This window comes from Hyperolius riggenbachi, chromosome 9 (genome assembly GCF_040937935.1).
Source record: "Hyperolius riggenbachi isolate aHypRig1 chromosome 9, aHypRig1.pri, whole genome shotgun sequence".
NCBI classification, from domain to species: domain Eukaryota; kingdom Metazoa; phylum Chordata; class Amphibia; order Anura; family Hyperoliidae; genus Hyperolius; species Hyperolius riggenbachi.
In genome coordinates this window covers 25,311,281-25,339,149 of record NC_090654.1, presented here as the reverse complement: position 1 = coordinate 25,339,149, position 27,869 = coordinate 25,311,281, and the positions used below count along the sequence as shown (strand labels likewise).

The following is a 27,869-nucleotide window of genomic DNA, read 5'->3' as shown; positions in this document are numbered from 1 at the left end:
ATCCCTAATTACAAGCCCATAGTTTATAAAGTAACAGTGTTATACCCTCTTGACATAAATATTTAAAAAGTTCAGTCCCTAAGGTAACTATTTATGTTGTTTTTTTTATTGTATTTAATTAATTGTGTTAATTATTGTTAAATTTATTGTGTTAATTTATTGTGTAAATGTAATGTTTGTATATGTAAAATGCTTTTAGGGTGTAGTTTACTATTTGGCCACAAGATGGCCACAGAGTGTTTGTTTACATGCGACCTGTAAGCGTCCGGAAGGACGCTTACAGGAAGCAGTAGGAGGCTGGGAGACGCACAATGATCTCGCTGTTTCTGAAAGAAGCAGCAGATCATTGCAGGGGCTAGATCAACGAACGGGAATGGATTTTCCCGTTCATTGATCTCCGGGCGAGCGGGCGGCGGCGGGCACGAGCGGCGGGTGCGCGCGCATGAGCGGAGGGAGCGCGGACAGCGGCGGTAGCGCGGAAGATACGGATTTCTCCGTCCCTGGTTTTTTAGGAGGGAAAAAAAGGGGGGAGAAATTCGTACCGCTGGGGGTAAAGTGGTTAGTATATTTTTGTTTTTCCACTGGTTTATGTCCTCTGAACCTAAGTGCATCTTATGGTCAGGAGCGTCTTATAGTCCAAAAAATACGGGTAGACAGTTTTTGAAATTTTTATCATTTTAAAAATTAGAAAGTTATCATTTTTATCATTTTAAAAATTATGAAGTTATCTTTTTTCTTTAATGTTTTCTTTTGTATTTACAAATGATTTTTATTTGAAAGTTATCATTTTTAAATACTGTATTTTTGGGACTATAAGACTCACTTTTTCTCCTCCAAAAGTGGGGGGAAAAGTCACTGCGTCTTATAGTCCAGATGCAGGGAGTTCCTGACTTGTGAATGCCTGCCAATACCAACCTCCAACCCGCCGCAATGCCTGAGACTCCCTGCACTGTGCCTATGCAGAGGAGGACACAGGGGGACAAACACAGGACACAGGGGGGACACAAAGGGGAATAGAGGAGGACACAAGGGGGACAGAGGAGGACACAAGGGGGGCACAAAGGGGTATAGAGGGGGACACAAGGGGGACAGAGGAGGACACAGAGAGACACAAGTGGTACAAGGGGGCATGAGGTACAAAGAGGGCATAATCCACAAGATGCCCCTTCACCATGGATGGATGCACCAGGTTTACTGTATCTTTTCCTTAGGTTTTTGTCCTCTGAACCTGGGTGCGTGTTACGGTCAGGAGCGTCTTATAGTCCGAAAAATATGGTACAAACTTTGCTTCCTTTGCTTCATACTAATGCTGGCTGGACCTGAACAACATTTTTAACAATTCGATCACCATGATAAAAAGTTGAACTGTCTTTTTTTCTAAATCACATATCCACAAACCAAACTTTTGTGTTTCACATTAATGATGAATAACTGAAAATTTCCAACAAAATCAATCGCCAAATATACTGAAATCGGATCAGAGGTGCCAATAATAGGATAAAATGCCTAAAACTGTTTAAAAAAAGGAGGAAGAGGTGGACTTACCTCCCCAATCAGTAGACATGATGAATTCTGTCGATTTTTTTTTATTTGAAAAAATTCCACAAAGCTACGCGTTTCGCAGGTTAATTCCTGCTTCTTCTGGCAATAATGGGAGTACAAAAACCAGAATAGATCCAAAAAGTAGCCAAGCACCTCTGTGAATCGCCAGATGTCATTGAAGATTACAATCAAGTGTTAAAACTATCATGTGTGGCCAGAATGAGGCTAAAGGCTAATACACACGTTCAACAAAAGTCTTTTAAATGTACAATTATTAAACAACTTTTGTTGTTGTAACAATCCAAAAAAGTTGTTTACTATTGTTCAATCAACTGATAAGACGCAGCTCAAGTCAATCCAACAATTGCAGGCTTTAGCAATGCGATTGTATTGTCATGATACAACACACTGCAATATACCACTGCCAACTTAAGCCTCATACACACGCTCAACAAAAGTCTTTTAAAGCAGTAGGATCAGTCATACTATGCCAGGGAAAAAAAAACACATATATAAGTTGATAAATACGTGATCTACTTACATAACACATGTATTGTAGACAAGACAAGACAAATAACATTTATATCACGCTTTTCTCCTGACGGACTCAAAGCGCCAGAGCAGCAGCCACTAAGACGCGCTCTATAGGCAGTAGCAGTGTTAGGGAGACTTGCCAAAGGTCTCCTACTGAATAGGTGCTGGCTTACTGAACAGGCAGAGCTGAGATTCAAACCCTGGTCTCCTGTGTCAGAGGTAGAGCCCTTAACCATTACACCATCCAGCCACCACTGTACTGTTCATGTTATGATTTCAGTGAATGTTATATAGTAAATGATGAGAATTCTGTTCCTGGTTAGAGTTGGGCCGAACAGTTCGCCTGGTCCTGGTGGGGGCCATGTCTTTTGCCCACAGTTAAGGCTAACTCGTGATGTCATTTCTGCCCTTTACTTTTTTTCTTGTCTCCTCCAATCGCTGAGTCACCTCAGCCTTGCTTGTAAACACAAGTGAGTAGGGGATCAGGTTTCAGATAAACAGCTGGCAGGGAAATAAAGGGAAGAGGAGGAATATATTATAGATAAAAAGAACCCCCAGCATGCAACTGTTCGGCACTGACTACTAAAGGGCCAGTGCTCCTTAAAGAGACTCTGAAGCGAGAATAAATCTCGCTTCAGAGCTCATAAATAGCAGGGGCACGTGTGCCCCTGCTAAAACGCCGCTATCCCGCGGCTAAACGGGGGTCCCTTCACCCCCAACCCACCCCCCGCAAAAGTGTGTCGTAGAAAGGTCGCAGAATTTCCCTTCCTGGAGGCAGGGCTAACGGCTGCAGCCCTGCCTCCAGTCGCGCATCGCCGCCTCTCCCCCGCCCCTCTCAGTGAAGGAAGACTGAGAGGGGTGGGGGAGAGGCGGAGATACGCGCTGACAGACGCGCCTGGGGCAGGGCTGCGGCGGTTAGCCCTGCCCCAACCAGGAAGCGCTCCCCGGGTGTATCGAGGGGGATTTGGGGGTGAAGGGACCCCCGTTAAGCCGCGCTATAGCGGCGTTTTAGCAGGGGCACACGTGCCCCTGCTATTTATGAGGTCTGAAGCGAGATTTATTCTCGCTTCAGACTCTCTTTAAGTATGTGATAACTCCAAATCATAACAGCAGAAAATGTTTTGAATGCAGGATTAGCATCTTTATCACTTAATACACTCAGACCAGTTGCTGTTGAAATTTGATTTTTATGGTGACACTCGCTTTAAATGTACAATTATCAAACAAACCAAAAAAGTTGTTTGCTATTGTTCAAACAACTGATAAGACTCAGCTCAAGTCGATTCAACTGTTGGATTGACTTGAGCTGCGTCTTATCAGTTGTTTGAATAATAGCAAACAACTTTTTTGGTTTGTTACAACAACAAAAGGTGTTTGATAATTGTACATTTAAAAGACTTTTGTTGAGCGTGTGTATGAGGCTTAAAGAGGAACTCCAGTGAAAATAATGTAATAAAAAAGTGCTTCATTTTTACAATAATGACGTATAAATGATTTAGTCAGTGTTTGCCCATTGTAACATCTTTCCTCTCCCCAATTTACATTCTGACATTTATTACATGGTGACATTTTTACTGTGGGCAGGTTATGTAGCTGCTCCTAGCTGTTTTGGCTGTTAGAGACAGCTGTAAACAGCTAATTCCTGTCTGTGAACATTGTTACATTGTGGCAGTTTGCCCAGAGTACCGCGGTACTCAGAGCCTCTTGTGGGAGGGGTTTCAGCACAAAATCAGTCATACAGCGCCCCCTGATGGTCTGTTTGTGAAAATCATTATATTTCTCATGTAAAAGGGGGTATCAGCTACTGATTGGAATAAAGTTCAATTCTAGGTTGGAGTTTCTTTTTAAGTTGGCAGTAGTATATTGCAGTGCGTTGTATCACGACATTACAATTGTATTGCTAAAGCCTGCAATTACAGTATATTGTAATGGTACATTCACATCGGCGCATTAGCAATGCAAGGCAGTGGAATCTGTTGGCATAATGCGGTGCATGCAGTGCAGTACTGCATAACGCGCATGTTAAAGAGGAACTCTAACCCAGGATTGAGCTTCATCCAATCAGTAGCTGATACCCCCTTTCCCATGAGAAATCTATTCCTTTCCTCAAATAGATCATCAGGGAGGTCTGTATGTCTGATATTGGGGTGAAACACCTCCCACCGTGTGAAGTCATGACCATGACCCTGACAGTTTGCTGTTTGTGAACCTCATTGCATTGAGGGAAATAATGGCTGCCAAGCAAGCAGTATCTCCCTCTGCGCTTAGAACTCTCAGTAACAAACATTCCACAGAGATCACCTGCCAGGACTAAAGAGGTCACCACCAGTGATACATTTCAGAATGTAAAGGTAAGTACACACATCAGATCATTTTTAAACGAACGATCGCTCTAAACGAACAATCAAAGATAGACAACAATAAAGTAACGACTGTTCAAAGACCAAGCAGAATACACACATAAACGATGTAAAGAACGATATTTTATGGGAAGTGAGGTAATGTACATCGGAAATGATGTATGTATAACGACATAGACCGACCAATTAATGTACTGATAGGAACGATCGTCGGTTAAGTGGTTGTGTGGACAGTGTGAATGCATGAGAGCGTGTAGCTATGTGAGTGTGGGTAGTAATGACTGTGTCTTTACTTTAAAATAATAATAAAAAAAAAATTATTAAAAAAAAGAACGTTCGTTCATTCAACGCACGCATACGGATGAGAAGTCCGCGGCTGTATACGCGGCGCATGCGTTCTGTGTCGAATGATCATTCTTTATCGGTAAATTAGCTGTACACACTTTGGTTGTTCATCATTGGTCGTTACAAAAAATCCAATAGAATGGATCAAAAGCGACTAACGATATTGGTCGTGTACATGCGTCGTTGGAAATCGTCCGTTATGTTTGTATGAATGATCGTCGGTTGTGCATGCAAAAATCGATCATTCTCGTTCATGTACAAACGATTTTTTTCTGACGTGTGTACGAACCTTTAGTCAGGGAGAGGAAAGATTTTACAATGGGTAAACCCTGGCTAAATAATTTAATGATTATTGTAAAAAAAAAAAGTAATTTTATTCATATCCCTCTCACTTCCGCTGTCCTTTAAAGGGAATTATGCTTGTAAGAGCTTTGAGGCAGGGAACACACTAGGCAGAAAGGCTTGCATTGCGGAAAACGCTAGCGATTTTGCCTCTAATGCAAGTCTATGGAAACATTGCAAAAACAGATATATGTGTGTTTTAAATTGTGTGTTTTTGAAAACGCACAACTTGCTGCGTGGTTTATTTAAAAACGCATGTAAAGCGCACATTATGCATTTTTACATGTGTTTTTGATGTGCTTTTTTTGCACAAAAAAAAATATGCTACTGTATCATTGATTATTGCAGATAATAAACAACAAGAAACGCATCAAAAAAGCACACAAAAAAAACACATACAAAATGCAGCAAAAAAAATTACAAAACGCACAGTGCAGAAAACACATGGTTTTCTGCAGGTGTACAAGAGGAATCGGCGCGGGAGACTTGGGCGCAGGAGACAGCCAGTATATGGCTGATCCTGCTGCTGCACAAGTCCGGGCTGTGTTAAAAACTATGGTGAGGTGGTCAGCGTGAGATGTGTTGTGACAGGGTGGCCATCCCATGTATTTTTTATGTATAAAAAATCTTAAAAAAATTTTTTTTGATACGATTATGCATACTGATTTTGCAGTTTTGAATCTATTTATGGGGAGTGTATGCCCTACCATGTAGTATTGTCACTGCCAAAGTTTGAGTCTCAAGTTTGATTTTCAGTGTTAGGCCAGTGCACACTAGAGATGTGAAGTTCGGATCTTTTCAATGATCCGGATGATTCGAATCGGATCATTAAAAAGATCCGGATCTTTGATCCGAATCTCGGATCATTTTACTACCGAAGCATTCGGGGGTGAAATGAATAGCAGGACAGGTCTTTCCCTGCTGTGGACAGGAGAAGGGGAGGGGGGTGGACACACAGAGAAGGGGAGAAGATGGACAGAGGGCAGGGAGTGGACAGAGAAGGGAGGAGGGACAGCAGAGAGCAGAAATGTTTGTTTGCACACAATACCCACATGCTGCAATCATATGCTTTACATGTATTTCACCTATATGCTCATCTGTGTACTTTGAATGCAAACGCCGCACAGTGAAAGAAAGCATTCCCCAAAGCATTCCCAGAAGTAAAGTGCAGCTGTTTAGAGCAGAGTGCAGGAGGATCATATTGCGTTGCAATTACAGTGCCTGCAAAGTTACTGAGCTGTGCTGAGCTGAGCCAAAAGCTTCCAATGTGTTCACTGTGCACAAGTACGGAACAGACAGCCTGTAATGAGCAGCACGTTATAGCCAGTAGGTGTGCTCTACACATATCTGGCAGTGGCACCCATGTCCCCTCTCTCCCATCTACCTGTCCCTGCAAGGCTGGCTCCCCATCCAACAGAGCGATCCATCTCAGCTCTGCTTCCAGGACCCTGCTGCCTGCTGAGAGGGGGCGTGTCGCTCCTGGCCCCACCCCTTTTGTGATCCGAATAACTCATTTTGATGATTCGGATGATTCGACTCACAAAATAGATTCGGATCAAAGATCCGAATCGTTCATGATCCGGATAACACTAGTGCACACCAAAACCGCTAGCAGATCTGCAAAACGCTAGAGATTTTTGAAGCAGATTTCAGAGCGATTCTAGGCATGTTTAAGCCCCTTCTACACGATCCGATACTTTGTACAACTCGATTACGATTCTATTTACGATCCGATTAAATCCAACATGTCCGATCGGGTTTCAATTCGATTCAATTCGATTTGCCATTGTTTTGCAATGGCAAATCGAATTGAATCGAAACGAATTACAATCGGACATGTTGGATTTAATCGGCTCGTAAATAGAATCGTAATCGAATCGTATAAAGAATCGTATCGTGTAGATTGGGCTTTAGAGACAATTCTAAACATGCCTAGCAGTTTTTGGAGCGTTTTTGTGTAACAGATTACATATATTGTTACAGTTAAGCTGTTACTGAACAGCTTCTGTAACAAAAACGCCTGGAAAACAGCTCTGATCTAGTGTTTTACAGTGCTGTTTTCCACTTTCCTAAACTTTAACAAAAACAAAAGTTTGCTTTCTTAAAACAGAAAGAATTTGCGATAATTCAGGTTGGAGTGAGTTTGAGAAGTCTCCCAAGGCATCACTAAACTTTAACATTGAGGCAGAAACGCCTCAGAAACCTAAAAAATGCTGCAGCCCCCGAGTTTGCATTTGTGGGAAAAATGAGCCGCTCTGGTGTGCACCATCCCATTCACTTTCATTAGCCAAGCGGTTTCCCCCTGCAAGCGTTTTAAAAAATGCTTCAGAACCGCTCTGGTGTGCACCAGCCCTGTAATACTATTCCTCCTCCAGGCCGCCATGGATGGTGGGGAATGAAATAATTCCAACAATTGCTGGAAGCCGAAGTTACTTCCTGTGCGCCCAAGTCTCCTGCGCTGGATTACCTGTGTTCGTTCTGCAGTGCCTTATGTGCACCCAGCCCCTGGCTTCCAATGGATCAGTTAGGGGTATTCATCATTCAGATTAGTGATCTGCAGTTGGAACCAGAGGAAGTCGGTGACCTTATAACCGGATCTAGTCAACCATTCATACGCTGTAGCTTAGTGGCACCGCCCTCTCCGCGCTCCCTGCGTCATATTGCGATCACGAGAACACCAGGAACGCTGAAAGAGCAGTGGCGCTGATAGGGTGCATGCACGCGCAAATAGATCCGGTTCAAAGGCCGTGTCATGAGATCGCGGGAATGATCACTCATCGCTCAAACTGACTGGTTGTCAGAAAAATTGTCCAAAAAAATGCGTGGTGGGTACGAGCATTTAGAAGAAAACGATGACCTTCTGAGAGGAACTGCCGGCGAGGTAAGTACGTAATATTCATTTGCAGCTAGGTCATGTGTTTATTTTAAATAATTGTACTCAGTTCAGGTTCCCTTTAAGCCTCAGGCACAGCTGTATGTTTTTGTGCTCAGGGGTGGAGGTGGGGGGTCCCAGGGGTATTGGTAGAGAACTGTTTGTATAGCACAGGACACAAGCCCCCAGTCCAGCAAGCCCTCACTGACCCTTCCTGGGTTATTTTAGAATGAGGAGAGGAGCTGTAGAGAACCTGTCTCGAGCCAACGCTGCCAGCCAAACTGCTCACAAACATCACCCTGTTCCACTTGCCTCATTTCTCCCTTTCCTCTACCGCTGTCATAATTGGCAGACACAGGATACATTTCATTCAAGTCTCACTAGTGATTGTTACAGACTGTGAATGCAAATGTTTGTCTATTTACATGATCCAATGAACAAAAAAAAAAATGCGGTGTGAATGTGATTAAAGGTGCCCACTAATGGTACAATCTTTGATTGTACAATCTTACCACATGTTATATGAGGACCTACCTAAAGTATGTATTCAAAGTGTAGTCACTCAGCTTACTCATCTACTACATAGACTATTTGTACAAGCAAGATTTAATTATTGATCAGAACCTTAGGGTGCCCATTCATGACTTGATTTTCAGCATCGATATCCAGTCAATTTAATCATAATGATCCAATCTGGCAAAGCTTCAGCGACAGGAGAGCAGCGAGAGCGACGGGTCCGTGCAGCGTGACATTGGTAGGCCCAGATTTTTGTCCCAGCAGTCTCCGGTCCTTAAAGTGAACCTCAGGACTAAAAATCTACTCAGCAGCACTGAAAAGGCTTGGTGTTTCTTTAACAGTTTCACATCATCAGAACTTTGTTTTTCTTACCAAAGCCTCATTTTTAGCTGCATTTTTAGCTAAGCTCCACCCATCAAGAAAAAAAACAACCCAGGCTTTTCTTCCCTGATGCTGTGCAGAGCATGATGGGATTTCCTATGTTGTTATTCACGTTGCCTAGCAACTGGGAGAGGTGCTCAGGACACAGGACAGTTGGAACTGTGGCTCATGCTCCCTTTCACCTCCTTTCAATCAAAAAGATGGCTGCCATCATGAACAGTGTGGGTAAGAGATCATATTACCTATCTATTTTAATTAACATAACTAATGTAACTTAATGACCATATGTTTGTTTAGGCTGGAGTTCCTCTTTAAGGGGATATGCAGGCATGGGCAAACTTGGCCTTCCAGTTGTTACGGAACTACAAATCCCACAATGCATTTGCCTTTATGAGTCATGACTGTGGCTGACAGACTCCTGCAATGCATTGTGGGACTTGTAGTTCCGTAACAGCTGGAGGGCCAAGTTTGCCCTTGCCTGGGATAGAGGCTGCTGGTACTGAAGAGGTTAAAATAGTTTAGGCAGCCCCCCCCTATTGTAGTGTGGTCTGCTTACTATTATACTGTATGCCCAAAGATATATGCATCTGGCAGGGCGCTTACACTCGGTTATCAGCATGCTGTCAGCTGGGCAGGGCTCACCCTCTCTTCACACAATTAGATAAGGATTGCCTACAGAGAGCTCAGTTTAGGGACAGTCAAACACTTTTCAACCTGAAGGTGTCCATTCATCAGAAGATTATGAGCAGTTTCGACAAACAGACAAATTTATCTCTAATCGAATCTGAAGCTGCCCATATACTGCAGGCCGATTCCCGTCTGATTTCAGCATAAAATCTTCAGGGAATCGGCTGAACCCGTTGCGTTCGCCCTGCCATTGCCCCAATGTATAAATGTGCCCCACCAGTGTGTAGTGTGTACATTTATACATTACCTGTCTTGTAGCAGCCTCTGCGCGGCTCTCTGTACATGCCGCTGCCGCATAGCATCTGCCATTGGGATGCAGCGGCGGGGGTTTCGTCGCCCGTTCCGAAATCAGCTGCCGTACCGCTGCACACCCGATCAACTTCGGCCTGACATCTTGCACCAGGCGTGATCGACGATTTCGGCCAGAAATTGGTTGCATCATCAGTCGGGCCTGCAGTTGGCGCCACTGATTTTCAACCAATTCGATAATAATAATTTAATTGGTTGGATGATCGGCCGCCAAAGTCGTCTGATGTATGGGCTTCTTGAGTCTAATAACTTATCTGGCTGTACACATGCAGTCTCTTAGAACAATGGTGAGAGAGCAGAAAGAGTTTTGTTTTTTTCTACGGACCCTGCTTCTGCTCTGCATCATGCTGTGTGCATTGGCCAGATGCCGCCATCTAATAGCTCTGTAATTGCCGCCTGAAACCAGTGGTTCACGTTCCTGCATGCAAAGACCGGCTCTGCATGGTGGTTGCCATCCTCAAATGTGACAAGAGCCTTTTTTTTGCCACCACATGTCAGACATGACACGTGGCGTTACTGAGCGCTGCTATTCGGCTGCATGTAATAGCGCTCGTAGCCGTCAGCCAGCAGTTCAGCCTCCTGTGAAAATGAGGCCCTAAGTAAAGAGCAGTAAATATATTTTGCTCAGCTGATACCTGATGAACAATCATTTTCTGCTGCAACATTGATCCACCACTATAGCAGATTTTGTGTATCTGTTGTTAAAGGGGTTCTGTGGAGGGTTTAAAAAACAAAAAACTGACACTTACTTGGGGCTTCTATCAGCCCCCTGCAGCTGTCATGTCCTGCGCTGTCCTCCTACGATCACCCGTTCCCTGTCACCGGCACCGGACTAATTATTAGTCTAACAAGATGAATACTGCGCGCTCCCGTTCCCGTCTCTGGGAGCTTACTGCACAGGTGCAATATGAGAAAACCTTGTACTGTGCCTGCGCAGTAAGCTCCTGCAGATGTGAGCGGTAGCGAACACGCAGTTGTATTAGAAGAATAATTAGACCGGGACCGGCAGTGGGGAACAGAGCATTGGAAGAGGACGGCGTGGGACATGACCGCTGCAGGGGGCCGATAGAAGTCCCAGGTAAGTGTCAGTTTTTTTGTTTTTTTTAACCCTCCACAGAACCCCTTTAACACTGCACATCTATGGTAATGTCAGCCAATGCTGGATGCAATACGCAGATCAGATTGGCTCGTAGTTATAGTGACTGCAGACATTATCAAACATTTCTGTGCAGTGTTTTGGTGAATCTGCACATGGCGAGCCGCCGGCGCTGCAAGACGTGGCTCTGGGCTGTATACCCAGGTAACCTCAGGTCACGCAGTCCGCCCAGAGCCGCTTCCTTCTTGTGGTCTGACCGCTGGCGGAAGAACATCTCCTGTAACAGACGGAGGAAGGCGAGGAGTGAAGATAATAGCACAGAGGCTGCCCAACATGGCATGACGCCATCGCAACATCCCCGCTGCGCTCTGCCAGTCCACGTCTTTAACTCCTTGCCAGGCGTGTACAGAAGTGTTTATGTCCATCACGACATCCCCGTGCCCTGCCAGTCCACGTCTTTAAAGGATACCTGAAGTGACATGTGACATAATGAGATAGACATGTGTATGTACAGTGCCTAGCACACAAATAACTATGCTGTGTTCCTTTTTTTCTTTCTCTGCCTGAAAGAGTTAAACATCAGGTATGTAAGTGGCAGTTCCTGTCAGGACTGGGTCAGACTACAGTGTGACCCTCACTGATAAGAAATTACAACTTTAAAACACTTTCCTAGCAGAAAATGGTTTCTGAGAGCAGGAAAGAGATAAAAATAGTTCATAGATTTTAGCTCTGGTATACTTCAAGGAATGTGTCATTGAGCAAAAACAACAAAACAGTAAAAATTTAAAAAGTAGATTTAAATATAAAATAAAACTGTGGAATATCTTAAAAAAGTCATTTTTAGGGGAAAGAGGATAGATACCCAATTGTTTATTTCATTTGTTTATTTTCACCTCGGATGTCCTTTAACACTTTATGCCAGGCGTGCACAGCAGCGTTCATGTCCATCACAAAATCCCTGCGCTCTGCCAGTCCACCAGATTATGTAGCAGGGCCGGATTTACCATAAGGCAGTGTAGGCACGTGCCTACAGGCGCCTGATGATTGAAAGGCGCTCACTCCCCTCCCCGAGTGCCTCCCTCCCTCTGTTCCTATGCAGAGTCCTGATGAAAGAGTACATGAGAGGTTACTCACCCCGCTTTCATACTACATGGGAGTGGTGAAACTGTGTACGCTGTCTACAGTATATGTCATTTGCTCCATATACACTGTATCTTGATCTATGTGATTGGAAACAGCCATGTCCACCAGGAAGGGGTGAGGGGGGTGAACATGTTCAAGTGTGCCCCGATCTTACTATGGTGTACCCTGTCCCCACAATCCCCCCACAGAGGTAGCCTACATTGAACACTAGTGATCTGCACTAGTGCGCCTGCGCAGTAAGCTCCTGGAGGCGGGAGCGAGGACGCACGCGGCCGTGCAGACGCAATGACATTCGTCTAGTTAGATGAATAATTGGACGGTGACCAGCGGCAGGAAAGGAGGATTCTTCACAGTGACGGCGCGGGACAGAATATCTGCAGGGGGCCGTTAGAAGCCCCAGGTAAGTGACACTTTTTGTTTTTATAGACCACCACAGAACCCCTTTAAAGCAAACCTGTAACAGGGACCAGGAAAAGTTAGTTACCTCAGTAGTTGGAATCCTCTGGATGGTCCAGAAGCTTCTTGGATCCTTGTAAAACCACCAGCCCAGCATAGTGACCCTTTTCATCTTTTGGCTACACCCCCAGCCATGGACAAGTGTATCCAGCGTGTGTGAGTAAGGTCTGTAGAACGAAACCACTCGTGCAAGCCTTTTTTCCCTCCATTCACGAGGGCTTCATTATTTATGCCAAGTCTGGATATGTTTGTCTGTGGCCCCCGCTGGTATCCAGAAGAAACCTGTTTCACAAGCTTTTGACAAATATTTATAGAGCGACCCTGCGCCGGAACAGTGGGCTGCGGGAGAATTCGGGAAGCAGGGCTGGGCCGAGGCAGAGGTGAGAGAGGCTCCAGCCTCAGGGCACAGTGTAGGAGGGGGCGCCCAACTCACTAAGCTATCATTCTGTTATTGTGTTTGCAGCAGAGAGACATGAGAAAAGGTAATACATTGCAGTGACTGCAAGACAGATAACTAGAGGTTAAGGTGTTGGGGGCCCTGGGGCGCCTCTTAGTCTAATAGTAATCAGTGTGTGATGGCCGGGGGTGGGAGAGATGGAGGAGGGGCACTTTGGTGTCTCAGCCATGGGTGCTGGAGGACCTTGTCCCGGCTCTGTGCGCAGAAGGCCGATTCGGAGGATTTCGTCAAACTTCCGGTGGGTCTGCATATTTTCACCTGAACAGTATCGCGAATTAATCAAAGAATTGATACATTTGTGATTGGAAGGAAGCTATCGTAAAATAAATAGTGATGTTTATTTGTATTCCGCAAAAATAATGTACGCAATGCCGGTCGGAAATGGGCTTCCTGCAGCGGTAATCGGAAATCGGTCTCGAAAATCAGATTCCTGCATTACCGCAGCTCGGAAATTTTAGTCCAATCACAGAACTCGGAAGCATTGGACCAATCAGTGAATACAGAATTGTTCCGCGAAAATCTGATTACCGCAGTCATTTTAGACCGATCAATAGACTCAGATACTACTGAGTATTTCTGAGTTTTGTGATCGGCCTAAAATTTCTGTGGTATCCCGATTACTGCTATAAAATTCTGCCTTCTCCGATTGGTCCAATACCCAAAAATATTAAACAGTATAATCAACTAACTTTATTAACAAAATGACAAAAAAGACTTTCCTCAGAAATCGGATAACCTTGGAATCGGGAATTTCAGTGGAATCAGAAATCGGCACTTCCAACCACCCCTATTGATGAATCGATCATTTGTTGTCGATTGGCACCATCACTATCCGATCTCAAGCCATAGATAGTTCTAACCTATGTGAATCTATAACCGTTGTGCACAGCACACAATAAACCCTGTAAATGAATAAACAAAAGTCCTCGTTTCCAGCTATCTCTCCCTAAAGCATACACTTCCTGTCACACAGACAACGCAAGATGGAGTAAAAGCCCCGCCCTTTACATCCGCCTGTGGTGGGATCTCTTCTCATTGGCTGCCAGTCCTTGCTGTGCATCCTGGGAACAAAAGATTCACTCAGCAGACACCCCACTGGCGTAACAATAGGGGAAGCAGCCCCTGCCCCTCGGGGGGGCCCGGGGCCCTGCCGGGGCCCGCTCATGGTCGTTTTGGGGGGGCATAAGGGGTCGCAGCATGAGGGGAGAGCTTGGTAGCACATCGGTGGGAAGGGGGGACGGTCCCCCCCTCCCTCACCTCGGGCTCACCCCTCTGCGCTCCCCTCCTGCCTCTATGTAAGCGTCAGCAGCGGCAGCTATAATTACCTCCATTCACCACGGAGGTTGCCGATCTGCAAGGGCTTTACATTACTTCCTGTTAAAACAGGAAGTAATGTGAAAGTAATGTGAAGCCCTTGCAGATCGGCAACCTCCGTGGTGAATGGAGGTAATTACAGCTGCCGCCGCTGCTGCTAACACTTACATAGATACAGGAGGGGAATGCAGAGGGGAGAGCCCGAGGTGAGGGAGGGGGGGACCATCCCCCCTCCCCACCGACGTGCTACCAAGCTCTCCCCTCATGCTGAGACCCCTCCTGCCCCCCTAAAATGGCCATGAGCGGGCCCCAGGGTGGGGAGGACCCGCTCAAATTCTTGCAGGGGGGCCCGGGGACTTCTAGTTAAGCCCCTGAGACACCCTCCTGCAGTTCCCACAAAATGTTCGCATTGTACCATCCCTGTCTTTTGCCCATGCTTGCTCGTCGATAATCGACCACTTGGCTAATCACTGGGCTTTTCTTGTGGGAATCTTCAGTAATCGTTTTGCCACAAGATCGAACTTATGATTCTTGCTTGCTCACCACTTCCCGAGAAGCCGATGGATTATCCAGAGCAGGAGGAGGCGCAGCGGCGGAGGAGAGCGGGCATAGCACAGTAACAATGCACCTTCAGGATCTACTGCAGCCTCTTTCTTCTTCCTCTCCTAGGCATCCCTCACTTTGATAACAGCGCCCAATGTGATGACGTAACCGCATTTCATCACGGGGTGCAGATACCAACGTAACGGACGCCTGAGAGAGGAAGAAAGAGGCTGCGGGGATCCCGGAAGGTGAGTTGTTACTGTGCTATGCCCGCTCTCCCCCGTCGCTGCACCTATGCTGCCTGGCTACCTGTACTGAAGGCACCTGCCTGGCTAACTTATACTGGGGGCAACAATACAGGAGGCACCTACCTGGCTAGCCTATAGTGGGGGCAACTATACTGGCTACCTCTATTAGAGGCACCTACCTGGCTAACCTGTAGTGGGGGAAACTATACTGCCTACCTATACTGGAGGAACCTACCTGGCTAACCTATACTGGGGAAACTATACTGCCTACCTATAATGGATGAACCTACCTGGCTAACCTCTACTGGGGGAAACATACTGGCTACCTCTATTGGAGGCACCTACCTGGCTAACCTATACTGGGGGCAACTATACTGCCTACCTATACTGGAGGAACCTACCTGGCTAACCTATACTGGGGGCAACTATACTGCCTACCTATAATGGATGAACCTACCTGGCTAACCTCTACTGGGGGAAACATACTGGCTACCTCTATTGGAGGCACCTACCTGGCTAACCTATACTGGGGGCAACTATACTGCCTACCTATACTGGAGGAACCTACCTGGCTAACCTATACTGGGGGCAACTATACTGCCTACCTATACTGGAGGAACCTACCTGGCTAACCTATACTAGGGCAACTATACTGGCTACCTATACTGGAGACACCTACCTGGCTAACCTATACTGGGGGCAACTATACTGCCTACCTATACTGGAGGAACCTACCTGGCTAACCTCTACTGGGAGAAACATACTGGCTACCTCTATTGGAGGTACCTACCTGGCTAACCTATACTGGGGCAACTATACTGGCTACTTATACTGGACACACCTACTGGGCTAGCTTATACTGGGGGCAACTATACTGGGGAACCTATAGCTGGCTACCTATACTGGGGGCACCTAGACCTGGCTAACCTTTACTGCAGGCTGCCTATACCTGGCTCCAGATGTGTGCAATTTAGCCTAGAAACTGCCATGCTGGTAGGTTATCCATTCCTGTGTCCTCTGTTCTGTTTTGTTGACCCAATATGACAAGCATGCTGCTTTGCCAGCAGTTCCCCACAGACCACTCGTTCCTGGACACGGTACACCATCTATTTCTGGTGATGTACGGTTAGGAGAAAAAAACACACAAGTCATTTTTGCTTTCCGGTCTTCGGACGGTCCGTGGAATTGCTGGGTGCTCTGCAGATCAGGGTGGAGCCTGCTCCCTCCTTTATGAGGGGGGGCACTGATGCTGCCAGGGGACTCACTATATATGTGCAATGCTTCACCCTGAGGAGACATAGACCCGAGAGAGAGAAAGAGAGACAGCATCAGTGCCTTGCTACAACACGAGACCCAGAGCCATGAAGCTGGTGATTGTCGCCGCCCTGCTGGGGATGGTCGTCCTGTGCATGGGACGTAGAAGTGAGTACATCATCCTGTGCTTACCAGTGGTATCACTAGGGGGTGCGGTAGGTGCGGGCCGCACCAGGTGTCACCAGCAGAGGGGGTGACACCAAGCTCAAGTGTGTGATTTAGACTCTACTGCAACCATAGAGATCAGCAAGACAGCCAGGCAACTGGTATTGTATAAAAGGAGATAAATGTGGCAGCCTCCATATCGCTCTCACTTCAGCTTCCCTTTAAACATAAGCTACTTGATTTTTCAGGCATTTCTCTTTCCTGGGTACTTTTAAAGTGTCGCTTCATCTAAAATAGTGTTTGTTAAAGTTTTGTGACTTAAAAACCCTCTAATGATTTATTGTAAAAGTGCCCATTAATAATACAATCTTGATTGTACAATCTTACCACTTCTATGTTATATGAGGGACTAGCTGAAGTATATTCACTTGGTTTACACTTCTACTATATAGATTTAAAAAGATCATAAAATCGAGATTGTAGCACTGATGGGTACCTTAAACTTAACACCTGCAGTGAGAGGGATATGGAGGCTACTATATTAGTTTTCTTTTAAACAATATCAATTGCCTGGCTGTCCTGCTGATCCTCTGCCTTTTAGCCATAGCCCCTGAACAAGCATGCAGCAGATCAGGTGTTTCTGACAATATTGTCAGATCTGACAAGATTAGCTGCACGCTTGTTTCTGGTGTGTTATTCAGACACTACTGCAGCCAAATAGACCAGCAGGACAGCCAGGCAACTGGTATTGTTTAAAAGGAAGTAAATAGGGCAGCCTCCGTATACCTCTTACTTCAGGTGTCCTTTAGGACCTACTAAGACAAGTTTGGGTGTTTTTTCAAGTGATCTGGACACCAACAAGAGATAAATACAGGTAGTCCCCAACTTACGCACGCCCCACTTAAGAACGACTCGCTGATACGAACAGCATGGATTGTGTGTTTCCATGGGAACAAGTAAAAAAAAAATTCAAATTGGACTTGTAGTTTTTGAGAAAATCCATAAAAAAAACAAAAAAACAAAGAAAGAACGGCCTTTAAACTTGTATAAGCAGGTACAGAGGGCAGAGGCGACACAGAGGGGGACACTAGGGGCACAGGGGACAGAGATGGCACATTGTTCCGACTTAAGAACAGATTCAGGATAAGAACAAACCTACAGTCCCTATCTTGTTCCTTAACCGGGGACTACCTGTATATGTGTGTGTGTGTACGTCTGTCTCTAATATTCTTTTCACTTCAGGTGTTCTTTAACTCTGCTTGCTGGACAATGCTTGTGCAGTGTTTTACCCTCTTTTTTCTTTCACATGTACTTTAATAAATCTGATGTAATTAGCAAAGGAGCAGAGGCTGAGCAGGACAGCCAGGCAATCTGCTTTGTTTAAAAGGAAATAGATAGGTCAGCCTCTATATCCCTTTCACCTCAGGTGTGCTAACGCTTGGAAACTCCAGTGGTGAGATCTCTGCAACCCTAAGTTCCCAGACAGGGCAGTTTCTAGGCTAAATTGCACCCAGGGCAAGGGTGTAAAAATTGCTCAGTAACCCTTACTCTTTAGGAGCAGTCACACAGCCACAGGTCATAAGTAGATCTGCCTACTTACTAGTGACCAGCCGCTCATCCAGGAGGAAGCAGGGACCAGGAAAACACACAGGCATAGAGAGCCCGGAAAGCCGACTTCTCCATGGGTGCCGCCCACTGACAGCCTGCAGTACCGCTACAGGACATCAGGTGTCATCACATGGTGGTGACGTGATGATGACTTCATGTCTGACGCAGGCAGCCCGGGAGGAGTCAAGGAAGGTGATCGCGTTGGTAATCTTCTTTCTTCTTCCATTTCGCTGTACCACGTGTCACCAGCTCCCTAGCGGTTATGACCTTCTGCCTGCGCCCCCCTTCTTCTACTTGCCGGTCTGCACCCAGGGCAGTCGCCCTGCCCGCACTGCCCAAGAAACTGCCCTGTTCCCAGACCTGCAGCTAATCCAGTCACATTTCAGTCAGAAACCTCTGATCTGCTGCAGGCTTGTTCAGGGTCTCTTAAAGGGAACCAAAGCCAGAGAGGGATATGGAGGCTGACATATTTATTTCCTTTTAAGCAATACCAGTTACCTGGCAGCCCTGCTGACCCTCTGCATCTAATACTATTAGCCATAGCCCCTGAACAAGCATGCAGCAGCAGATCAGGTGTTTCTGACATTATTGTCAGATCTGACAAGATTAGCTGCATGCTTGTTTCTGGTGTGATTCAGACAATACTGCAGCCAAATAGACCAGCAGGGCTGGCAGGTAACTGGCATTGTTTAAAAGGAAATAAATATGACAGCCTCCATATGCTTCTTACTTCAGTTGTCCTTTAAGGATAAGGTAAGTGAGGACATTTTTATGAAGCGATTGTGAGGAGGCACCACTGCTGGTGTTCTGAGGAGTTAAGAAGCTGGCGATGAATTAAAGTCACTCCTTTCGGGCCAAAACGGTAATATTAGATTGTAGTGGTGCAAACCTTGAGGCTAAGTTCACAGTGGGACGTTAAAGTCGCGCGTTAAAACAGCATTTAACGCAGAATAACTCACTGCAATGAAAAATCAATGCCCTGTTCACAGTGCACACGTTGCGTTTGTGTCTAACGCTGCACGTTAAGTAAAAGTACTGCATGCTGTGCGTTATACACGTTATTAGCTGCGTTAGACTGTTTGCATGTGCTCAGTAATGACTTGGAAGCATACTTTCCATTGCCTGTATTTTTTACTGTATCTGCTGTATGCGACGGTAACGCTGCGTTGCCACTTTTTGGGCGCGTTGCGTTGTAAGCTTGCGGTGCGACTTTAACGTGGCATCAAAACGCAACGTCCCACTGTGAATCTAGCCTGAATCCCAGCCCCCTTTTTTTCAATCAGAACATTTGTATCCTCTTATGTGTTTTTCTTTTTGTTCCCAGACAATCACGATCGCAGCAATGCTGCAGACTCCCGCAGCTCTGAAGGTTGGTAAAAATCTCCTACAAATATTATTATTATTGATTAAGATAGCGTCATCATCTTCTGTGGCGTTGTACAGAGTAAACTCTAATGATTATTTCAGTTTTCAGCTTATTAATATATTTACATACAGAATCAGCCAGGGGCATAACCAGGGACATAGTTAGAAATCACTGGCACCCCCCCCCTACAAAAACATTGGATGCAAAACATTGGATGGGGCCCCTCCCCCTACACACTGAATAGGGACTTGTCTATAAATCTCTAAGTTGTCTACAAAACTTTGTATGATTCGTTATCAGGGGCTAAACAGATGCAGTCATTAGAACAGTTGTGCAGAGAGCAGAAAGTGTTTTTCTCTCCTTGCCCTTAGTTGTCAGTCTCTCAGGACTGGGGCCCCCTGTGGCTTCTGAGGCCCCCCTGCGGCTGCATCCCTGGCAGGGTCTATTGTTATGCCCCTGGTCATAACACAACTTTACCTGGCACCCCGCAGAATGTTCAGAAGGCGGCCCTTCCACTACCTAAAAATAGGTACTTTTTGTGTTTTCTCTAAAGTACTCCCTCTTCTTGTATTTCACATTGATAACTATGTGAAAGAGGCCCTGTAGTGACATATAGTAATATGCTGTAAATTATTCAGGATACCCACTTTTACGGTAACTATCCTGCATTCAGCATCAGAAACACTTCCTATAGCTACCGTGTTTCCCCTAAAGTAAGACATCCCCTGAGAATAAGCCCTAGCAGGAATTCCTAGCATGCTTAAATATAAGACATCCCCTGAATGTAAGCCCTATCTAGCTGCAGCCCACATGACACCAGCAAGTCACACTCAATACAAAGCCTGGATACAGGAGAGCAGCAGTATAATGTGAGTTCTACAGTCCTGTATATGCAGGGCAGTTTCTAGGCTAAATTTCACCCAGGGCGAGGGTGTAAAATTCGCCTGCCCCCCCCCTCCCCGCCATGGAGCCAAGTATAGGTGCCCACAGTTTAGGTTAGCTATGTAGGTGCCTGCAGTATAGGTTAGATAGGTAGGTGCCTGCAGTATAGGTTCGGTAGGTAGGTGCCTGCAGTATAGGTTCGGTAGGTAGGTGCCTGCAGTATAGATAGGTAGCTTAGATAGGTAGGTGACTGCAGTATAGCTTAGATAAGTAGGTGCCAGTATAGGATAGATAGGTAGGTGACTGCAGTATAGGTTAGATAGGTAAGTGCTTGCAGTATAGGTTAGGTAGGTAGGTCCCTGCAGTATAGCTTAGGTAGGTGACTGCAGTATTGCTTAGATAAGTAGGTGCCAGTATAGGATAGATAGGTAGGTGACTGCAGTATAGCTTAGGTAGGTGACTGCAGTATAGCTTCAATAAGTAGGTGCCAGTATAGGTTAGATAGGTAGGTGACTGCAGTATAGGATAGATAGGTAGGTGACTGCAGTATAGGATAGATAGGTAGGTGCTGCAGTATAGATTAGGTAGGTAGGTGCTGCAGTATAGATTAGGTAGTTAGGTGCTGCAGTATAGATTAGGTAGGTAGTTAGGTGCTGCAGACTGCAGTATAGGTTAGGTAGGTGCTGCAGTATAGATTAGGTAGGTGCTGCAGTATAGATTAGGTAGGTAGGTGCTGCAGTATAGCGTAGGTAGGTAGGTAGGTAGGTGCTGCAGTATAGATTAGGTAGGTGCTGCAGTATAGAGTAGGTAGGTAGGTAGGTAGATGCTGCAGTATACAGTAGGTAGGTAGGTAAGGTGCTGCAGTATAGATTAGGTAGGTAGGTGCTGCAGTATAGATTAGGTAGGCAGGTAGGTGCTGCAGTATAGGTTAGGTAGGTGCTGCAGTATAGATTAGGTAGGTGCTGCAGTATAGATGAGGTAGGTGCTGCAGTATAGATTAGGTAGGTAGGTAGGTGCTGCAGTATAGATTAGGTAGGTAGGTAGGTGCTGCAGTATAGGTTAGGTAGGTGCTGCAGTATAGATTAGGTAGCTAGGTGCTGCAGTATAGATTAGGTAGGTGCTGCAGTATAGAGTAGGTAGGTAGGTAGGTAGGTAGGTGCTGCAGTATAGAGTAGGTAGGTAGGTAAGGTGCTGCAGTATAGATTAGGTAGGTAGGTGCTGCAGTATAGATTAGGTAGGTAGGTATGTGCTGCAGTATAGATTAGGTAGGTAGGTAGGTGTTGCAGTATAGGTTAGGTAGGTGCTGCAGTATAGATTAGGTAGGTAGGTAGGTGCTGCAGTAAAGATTAGGTAGGTGCTGCAGTATAGGTTAGGTAGGTGCTGCAGTATAGATTAGGTAGGTAGGTAGGTGCTGCAGTAAAGATTAGGTAGGTGCTGCAGTATAGAGTAGGTAGGTAGGTAGGTGCTGCAGTATAGAGTAGGTAGGTAGATAAGGTGCTGCAGTATAGATTAGGTAGGTAGGTGCTGCAGTATAGATTAGGTAGGTAGGTGCTGCAGTATAGATTAGGTAGGTAGGTGCTGCAGTATAGATTAGGTAGGTGCTGCAGTATAGATTAGGTAGGTGCTGCAGTATAGAGTAAGTAGGTAGGTAGGTGCTGCAGTATAGAGTAGGTAGGTAGGTGCTGCAGTATAGATTAGGTAGGTAGGTAGGTAGGTGCTGCAGTATAGATTAGGTAGGTAGGTAGGTGCTGCAGTGGTGGTGGGAGGGGGCATAATAGTAATAACTCACCTTTCTTCATCTTCAGCCGAATAGCCGATCTCACTGCTTCAATGTACTTCCTGTCTCGGCATCTGTCTCAGTAACAGCGCCCCCTGTGTTGACATGCGGAACATCATCACAGGGGGCGCTGTTACTGAGACAGATGCCGAGACAGGAAGTACATTGAAGCAGCGTGAGATCGGCTATTCAGATGAAGAAAGGTGAGTTATTACTATTATGCCCGCTCCCACCACCACAGCGCCCCCCTCCGGCCACAACAATCCAGCGCCCCGGGCGATTGCACGCATCGCACGCCCATAGAAACGGGGCTGTGTATATGTGTGTCAGGCAATTTGTGTTTTTGTTGGAGCCAGCCCTCCTGATCTGTCGCGATAAGCATCAGCAGCACTTCATCTTATCCCAGGACACACACACAGCTTATCCTATCATAGCTCTGGGGAGCCTGACAGAGTTCTCTGTCTGCAAGAAATAGACTCTTAGGCCCAGTGCACACCAAAACCGCTAGCAGATCCGCAATACGCTAGCGGTTTTGGGAGCTGATTTCAGAGCGATTCTAGGTATGTTTAGAAAGGTTTTCTAAACATACCTAGCGGTTTTGCGTGCGTTTTTGTGTAGCAGATTACACATATTGTTACAGTAAAAGCTGTTACTGAACAGCTACTGTAACAAAAATGCCTGGCAAACCGCTCTGAACTAGCGTTTTTCAGAGCGGTTTGCGTTTTTCCTATACTTTACATTGAGGACGAAACGCTTCCGAAAACCGCAAACGCGCAGCAGGAGGCGCGTTTGCGGCTTGGCAAAAACCGCAAACCGCCGGTGTGCACCATCCCATTGCAATACATTAGACAAGCGTTTTTAGAGGCGGATGCGGCCGGCGGATCGCTCCAAAAACCGCTCGGTGTGCACTGGGCCTTACTCACATGAGCAGCAGAATCAATTTCTTGTAAGTGAGTGCCAATATCTGCAAACCACAAGCTCTGTGCATGCTGCTTGTGTTTCAGCGTAGCATGCAGTATATACATTTTGTATAGGAAAACTACCAGTGTTCCCCCCAAAAATAAGACATCCTCTGAAAATAAGCCCTAGCACAGCTTTTGGAGCAAAAAGACAGTGTCTTATTTTCATTGAAACACGGTATATATTGCTGTCCCAGTGATGTCACAGCCTAAGCTGATTAGCTCAACAAACATAGAGACACCAAGAGCCAAATATAGTGTACTATGTACTGGTAATATGGGATAAAGTTGGTACATTTAAACAATACCGGTTGCCTGGCTGTCCTGCTGGTTTTCCTGGTCTCAGTAGTGTCTAAGTCACACACCTGAAAAAACATGTAGCAAATTCAGTCAGAAACACCTGATTTGCTGCATGCTTGTTCAGGGTCTGTGGTATTCGAGGCAGAGGATCGGCAAAGCAGCCAGGCAATCTGCATTGTTTAAAGGAAATAAATATGGCAGCCTCCATATCCCTCTCATTTCAGGTTCCCTTTCAAAGGCATCCCTCTTTTTAATCCCAAAAAGTTAGGAGGTATGCTAATAAAGATTCAAAACAAAGCTAGCCAACCTCGGCCAGTTCTATTGCTGTAAAATAAAGAACTTTATTTGTATGCTAAGAGATGTATTTGAGCACTGGAAATGATTCCGGATAGTTCTCCCTAATGCGGTCTTCTTTTTTCATTCTGACAGCTTTCATCTCCAGACAAGACTCCGCCAACTTCGCCAATAGACACAGAGGTAGCAATGTCCGCCACCAGTAAGTGCCCAACTTCCTGTCTTACAATTATCATGCATCGCTCTCTACGGGGTTTATTCATGTAGCACCACTTCCGCCCACAGGCTATTTTACCCTTATCGTCAAGAGCCATTTTCCCTTTGGAAGGGTTCAATTTTACTAATTGTTAATGAAAAACATATCCTAACTGTGATTTTAATTTTTTGCCACTAGATGGCAGTGCAAACATTATCCTGGGTTACCATTTTTTTTTTATATATAGATTTTATTTTACTTTCTTTATTATAAATGGACATGGCCCCTGATCGGGGTCGTGTCCATTTTCTCCAGGCACTGTGATTGCCTCAGGAAGCTCTTGTTCCCCATTCACTAATCACCGCTATGTAAATGCCGCCAGGAATGAGTGGCGGGCACTCATGCGCATGTGTGCACACTTACCGCAGTAACACTGCATGTGGATACGCATCCAGTTAGACTTTAGGAGCTTCTATCGGGACGACTATTGTCGTACAGATAGACTTAAAGTGTACCAGAGACCTGGAAAAGTAAAGATTTGATACTTACCAGGGGCTTTCTCCTACACCATAAACACGTATGAGTCCCTCGCCGTCCTCCCGCGGTCTGCCGTTCAGCCTCGATCAGCCCCGGTAACACGCTGAGTCGGGTCCAGTCTGGGTCTTCTGCGCATGCATCCTCAAACTTCATAGAAACCATCTTATGGGGGTCACACTTATTCATTTACCCCGGATATAGAACCCTATGTAGTTGATCCACATGGTTTCTTTTTGTAATAGACCACTACCTCTATTCAGGGGCGTAACCAGAAATCACTGGGCCCCCCTTTCTCCTCCCCCCTTCAAAACAGAAAATGGAAAGGCAGGCCAGACAGGATATTAAAAAAAAAATATTTCTAGTATAGGTAGCCAGGTATAGGTTCCCTCAGTATAGGTAGCCAGGTATAGGTTCCCTCAGTATAGGTAGCCAAGTATAGGTGCGCCCAATATAGGTAGCCTGGTATAGGTGCCCCCAGTATAGTATCCAGGCATAGGTTCCCCCAATATAGGTAGCCTGGTATAGGTGCCCCAGTATAGGTAGCCTGGTATAGGTGCCCCCAGTATAGTATCCAGGCATAGGTTCCCCCAATATAGGTAGCCTGGTATAGGTGCCCCAGTATAGGTAGCCTGGTATAGGTGCCCCCAGTATAGTATCCAGGCATAGGTTCCCCCAATATAGGTAGCCTGGTATAGGTGTCCCCGGTACAGTTTATTTGTATTTAATCAGGTGGCAACATTCGTTACTTATCCTCTGATGACGCAACAGCTGTTACGGAACTGGTGAGGGACAGCGGCAGTCAGCGGACACCTCAGGGCGAATACCTATGAATATGCTGCCGGGAGATTTGGGAGCAGGATAAAGCCGATATACGGCTCACCCTGCTCCTGCACAAGTCCCAGCAGCGTTAATTACTATACCCCCTGCAGGCCGCCATGGATAGTGCAGGAAAGACGTTCATAGGAAGAGGTACTGGGGTTCAGTTTGGGTTTTCTGGGTTAGGGCTATTGATGGAGCTTTGAAATGTTCATATCCATCCCGCTGCCTATTGTCACTTTTACATTCCGGACACGTCGTGTTTTATTTATTTCTTCCTGCATCTACTTGCCTTTTGTCCACTAATATTTATGCATATTGCCAATTGCAATATATTGATACTCAAATTTGTATTTGCTGTTTTTGAATTTAATTGTTCCTAAGGGGGTATGTCCCAAAATTAATAAAAATTGTTTATTAATAAAGATTGTTCTATTTTCATTAGTGAGTAATTTATATTTTTTCTGCTATATGGAATTCTTTGTCTCTTTGGTGACACCCGGTATAGGTAGTCTGGTATAGGTGCCCCGGTATAGGTGAATAGTACACATGAATAAAGTGGGGGGACATCTAGTGGCCAAATAGTAAAAATGTACCTACATACATTAAATTAAATAAATCCCCCATTAATTAACCACTTACCCCCCTCCCCCTATAGTTACCTTAGGGACTCAAATTTTTTAATATGTAACGGGCAAATAAAATGTATGGGTTTTATCCATAGTAGCTTGTTTTATTTTAAACTATGATGGCTGAAAACTGAGAAATATAGTGAAATGTTTCCATTTTTTTTCTTATTATTCCCATTAAAATGCATATAGTATAAAATAATTCTTAAGAAAACATAGCACCCAAAGAAAGCCTATTTTGTGTCAAAAAAATTCCCTAAGATATAGATCATTTTAGTGTCATAAGTAGTGATAAAGTTATTGGCGAATGAATGGGAGAAGTGCTAAAAGATGAAAATTGCTCTGATCCATAAGGGGAACACCACTTGTACTGATCAAGTGGTTAAAAAGCTTATTTACACTCCAAACGACTTAACCTCCTTGGCGGTAACCCCGTGACACGGGGTAAGCCGCCGGAGGGTGCCGCTCAGGCCCTGCTGGGCCGATTTACATAATTTTTTTTTTGCTGGACGCAGCTAGCACTTTGCTAGCTGCGCCAGCACCCCGATCGCCGCCGCGCGCCCGATCGCCGCTATCCGGTGCGGCGCGCGGCCCCCCCCCAGACCCCTGCGCTGCCTGGCCAATCAGTGCCAGGCAGCGCCAAGGGGTGGATCGGGTCTCCCAATGACGTCCCGATGGTCATTCCGCCCCGTCGCCATGGCGACGGGGGAAGCCCTCCAGGAAATCCCGTTCTTTGAACGGGATTTCCTGATCGCCTATCGCCGGAGGCGATCGGCGGGGCTGGGGGGATGCCGCTGAGCAGCGGCTATCATGTAGCGAGCCCTGGGCTCGCTACATGATTTAAAAAAAAAATAATTAAAAAAAAAACTGCTGCGCTGCCCCCTGGCGGTATTTTTCATACCGCCAAGGGGGTTAAGATATCACACCATTGGGCTCCTGGTCTCTATATTCGTAATAACGATCTCCGGTGCTCCGCTTTATAATAACCAAGCCGAAGACCCCCCTCTACATATCGAGGAGCTGGGGCCAAAATGAACATTGCTACTAATGCTAGGTACACACCATACAATTTTCTGGCAGATTTACCTGCCAGATAGATTATTTACAACATGTCCGATCTGAATTTCGAGCAATTTTCCGATAGTTTTTTTTTAAAAAAATGTAATCGCTTTTTTGGTTGCTTTTCATACAGTTCTATGGAAATCGATCAAAAAAAGATTGAAAAAACGATTAAAAAAAGAATCGGTAAATCGATCGAAAATTCAGATCTGACGTGTTGGAAAAAATCGATCTGGCAGGTAAATCTGCCAGAAAATTGTATGGTGTGTACCTAGCATAAGGAGCCAGATTTAACTGGTTTGGAGCTAATCTATACGCTGATTAATAATAAACGAATAGCTAAAGTAATCAGGAAGGATCATACTGGGTGAAATTGAACTCTTGTGTGCATGTAGCTGCAGTTACCGGACAGTAGAAGTTAGACTAGGTGGCAGTAAAGAGCTTGGTGACCTGTTGAACTCATTTCCTGTTTCCTGTCTGGCCAGGGTGTTTGGAGCCCCCGTACGATCCCCTCTGGAAGCTAAGAGAGAAGTGTGTGAGCTGAACCCCAGCTGTGATGAACTGGCAGACCACATTGGATTCCAGGAGGCCTACAGACGCTTCTACGGCCCAGTCTAAAGTGCCGCCACGTCTGATCTAACTTTCTGTACGCCAGTTTACTTCTCCCCCATCCTTCCTTCTTCTCGCCTTACCGGGCTGGCGGGCCATGGCAGATCTTCCAGGATGAGCCATTCTCCGAACACGCATAAAGCTTTGTCTATGTTGTAGCTAGTCATTACCTCATGTAGTCAGGGCTGCTTCAGCGGGAGCCAGGGGTGGTTAACGTTCATGGATGAATTTGATAAGAACAGGTGCACTTTAAAGAATACCCGAACTGACATG

At 45.6% G+C, this 27,869-nt stretch overlaps 1 protein-coding gene across 2 annotated transcripts; it reads left to right on the top strand.

The window, feature by feature from the left end:
* The first annotated feature begins 9,033 nt into the window (after positions 1-9,033).
* Positions 9,034-27,869, top strand: BGLAP (bone gamma-carboxyglutamate protein). 2 transcript variants are annotated; one of them, XM_068251431.1, is made up of 4 exons: positions 9,034-9,117; positions 19,497-19,541; positions 23,886-23,952; positions 27,473-27,869. In XM_068251431.1, the coding sequence occupies exons 1-4, from the start codon at positions 9,093-9,095 to the stop codon at positions 27,603-27,605; spliced, it is 270 nt and encodes an 89-aa protein (XP_068107532.1). In that variant the 5' UTR covers positions 9,034-9,092; the 3' UTR covers positions 27,606-27,869. The 2 variants fall into 2 exon arrangements, with proteins under 2 accessions (XP_068107532.1, XP_068107531.1); XM_068251430.1 differs by lacking the exon at positions 9,034-9,117 and adding an exon at positions 16,475-16,567.

Excerpts from the sequence above, each read along its gene's own strand:
- BGLAP (XM_068251430.1), top strand. The coding sequence starts at position 16,507 with ATGAAGCTGGTGATTGTCGCCGCCCTGCTGGGGATGGTCGTCCTGTGC. Across the intron at positions 19,542-23,885 it reads AGACTCCCGCAGCTCTGAAG|CTTTCATCTCCAGACAAGAC; the intron begins GTTGGTAAAAAT and ends TCATTCTGACAG. Across the intron at positions 23,953-27,472 it reads GGTAGCAATGTCCGCCACCA|GGTGTTTGGAGCCCCCGTAC; the intron begins GTAAGTGCCCAA and ends CTGTCTGGCCAG.